General features: G+C 48.0%; 1 protein-coding gene across 1 annotated transcript in view; it reads right to left on the reverse strand.

Moving 5' to 3' along the window:
• Positions 1-42: 42 nt before the first annotated feature.
• CSUI_007327 (smc n terminal domain-containing protein) overlaps positions 43-250 on the reverse strand; it is a gene marked incomplete at its 3' end in the record, with an annotated part of 2,345 nt that continues 2,137 nt past the window's right edge. The window contains exon 2 of the mRNA XM_068067473.1: positions 43-247. Coding sequence (XP_067920548.1) covers positions 44-247 — 204 coding nt within the window. The remainder of the gene's footprint in view (positions 248-250) is intronic.

The raw sequence follows: 250 nt of genomic DNA on the forward strand, positions 1-250 counted from the left end.
AGGATATGTATTGAGTCGATAGAGAGGTGTATTGTTGTCTGACCAGTCGAAGTTGTCGTGTGGTGTGTATGAAGTCTCCTGTTTCTCTTCCGACAAGAATGCAGGATACACTGCATGCGGTCTGGCCTGCCTTGATGAAATCTCTGAGCTTCCTTCCTCTCTGGGTGATATGCGAAACGTCATACCCCAGGCCAAATGCCATCGCACATAACAAACTACTCTTCCCCACTCCATTCCCTGCAGCTATCTA

This window comes from Cystoisospora suis (assembly GCF_002600585.1).
Source record: "Cystoisospora suis strain Wien I chromosome Unknown contig_3846, whole genome shotgun sequence".
Lineage (NCBI taxonomy): Eukaryota > Apicomplexa > Conoidasida > Eucoccidiorida > Sarcocystidae > Cystoisospora > Cystoisospora suis.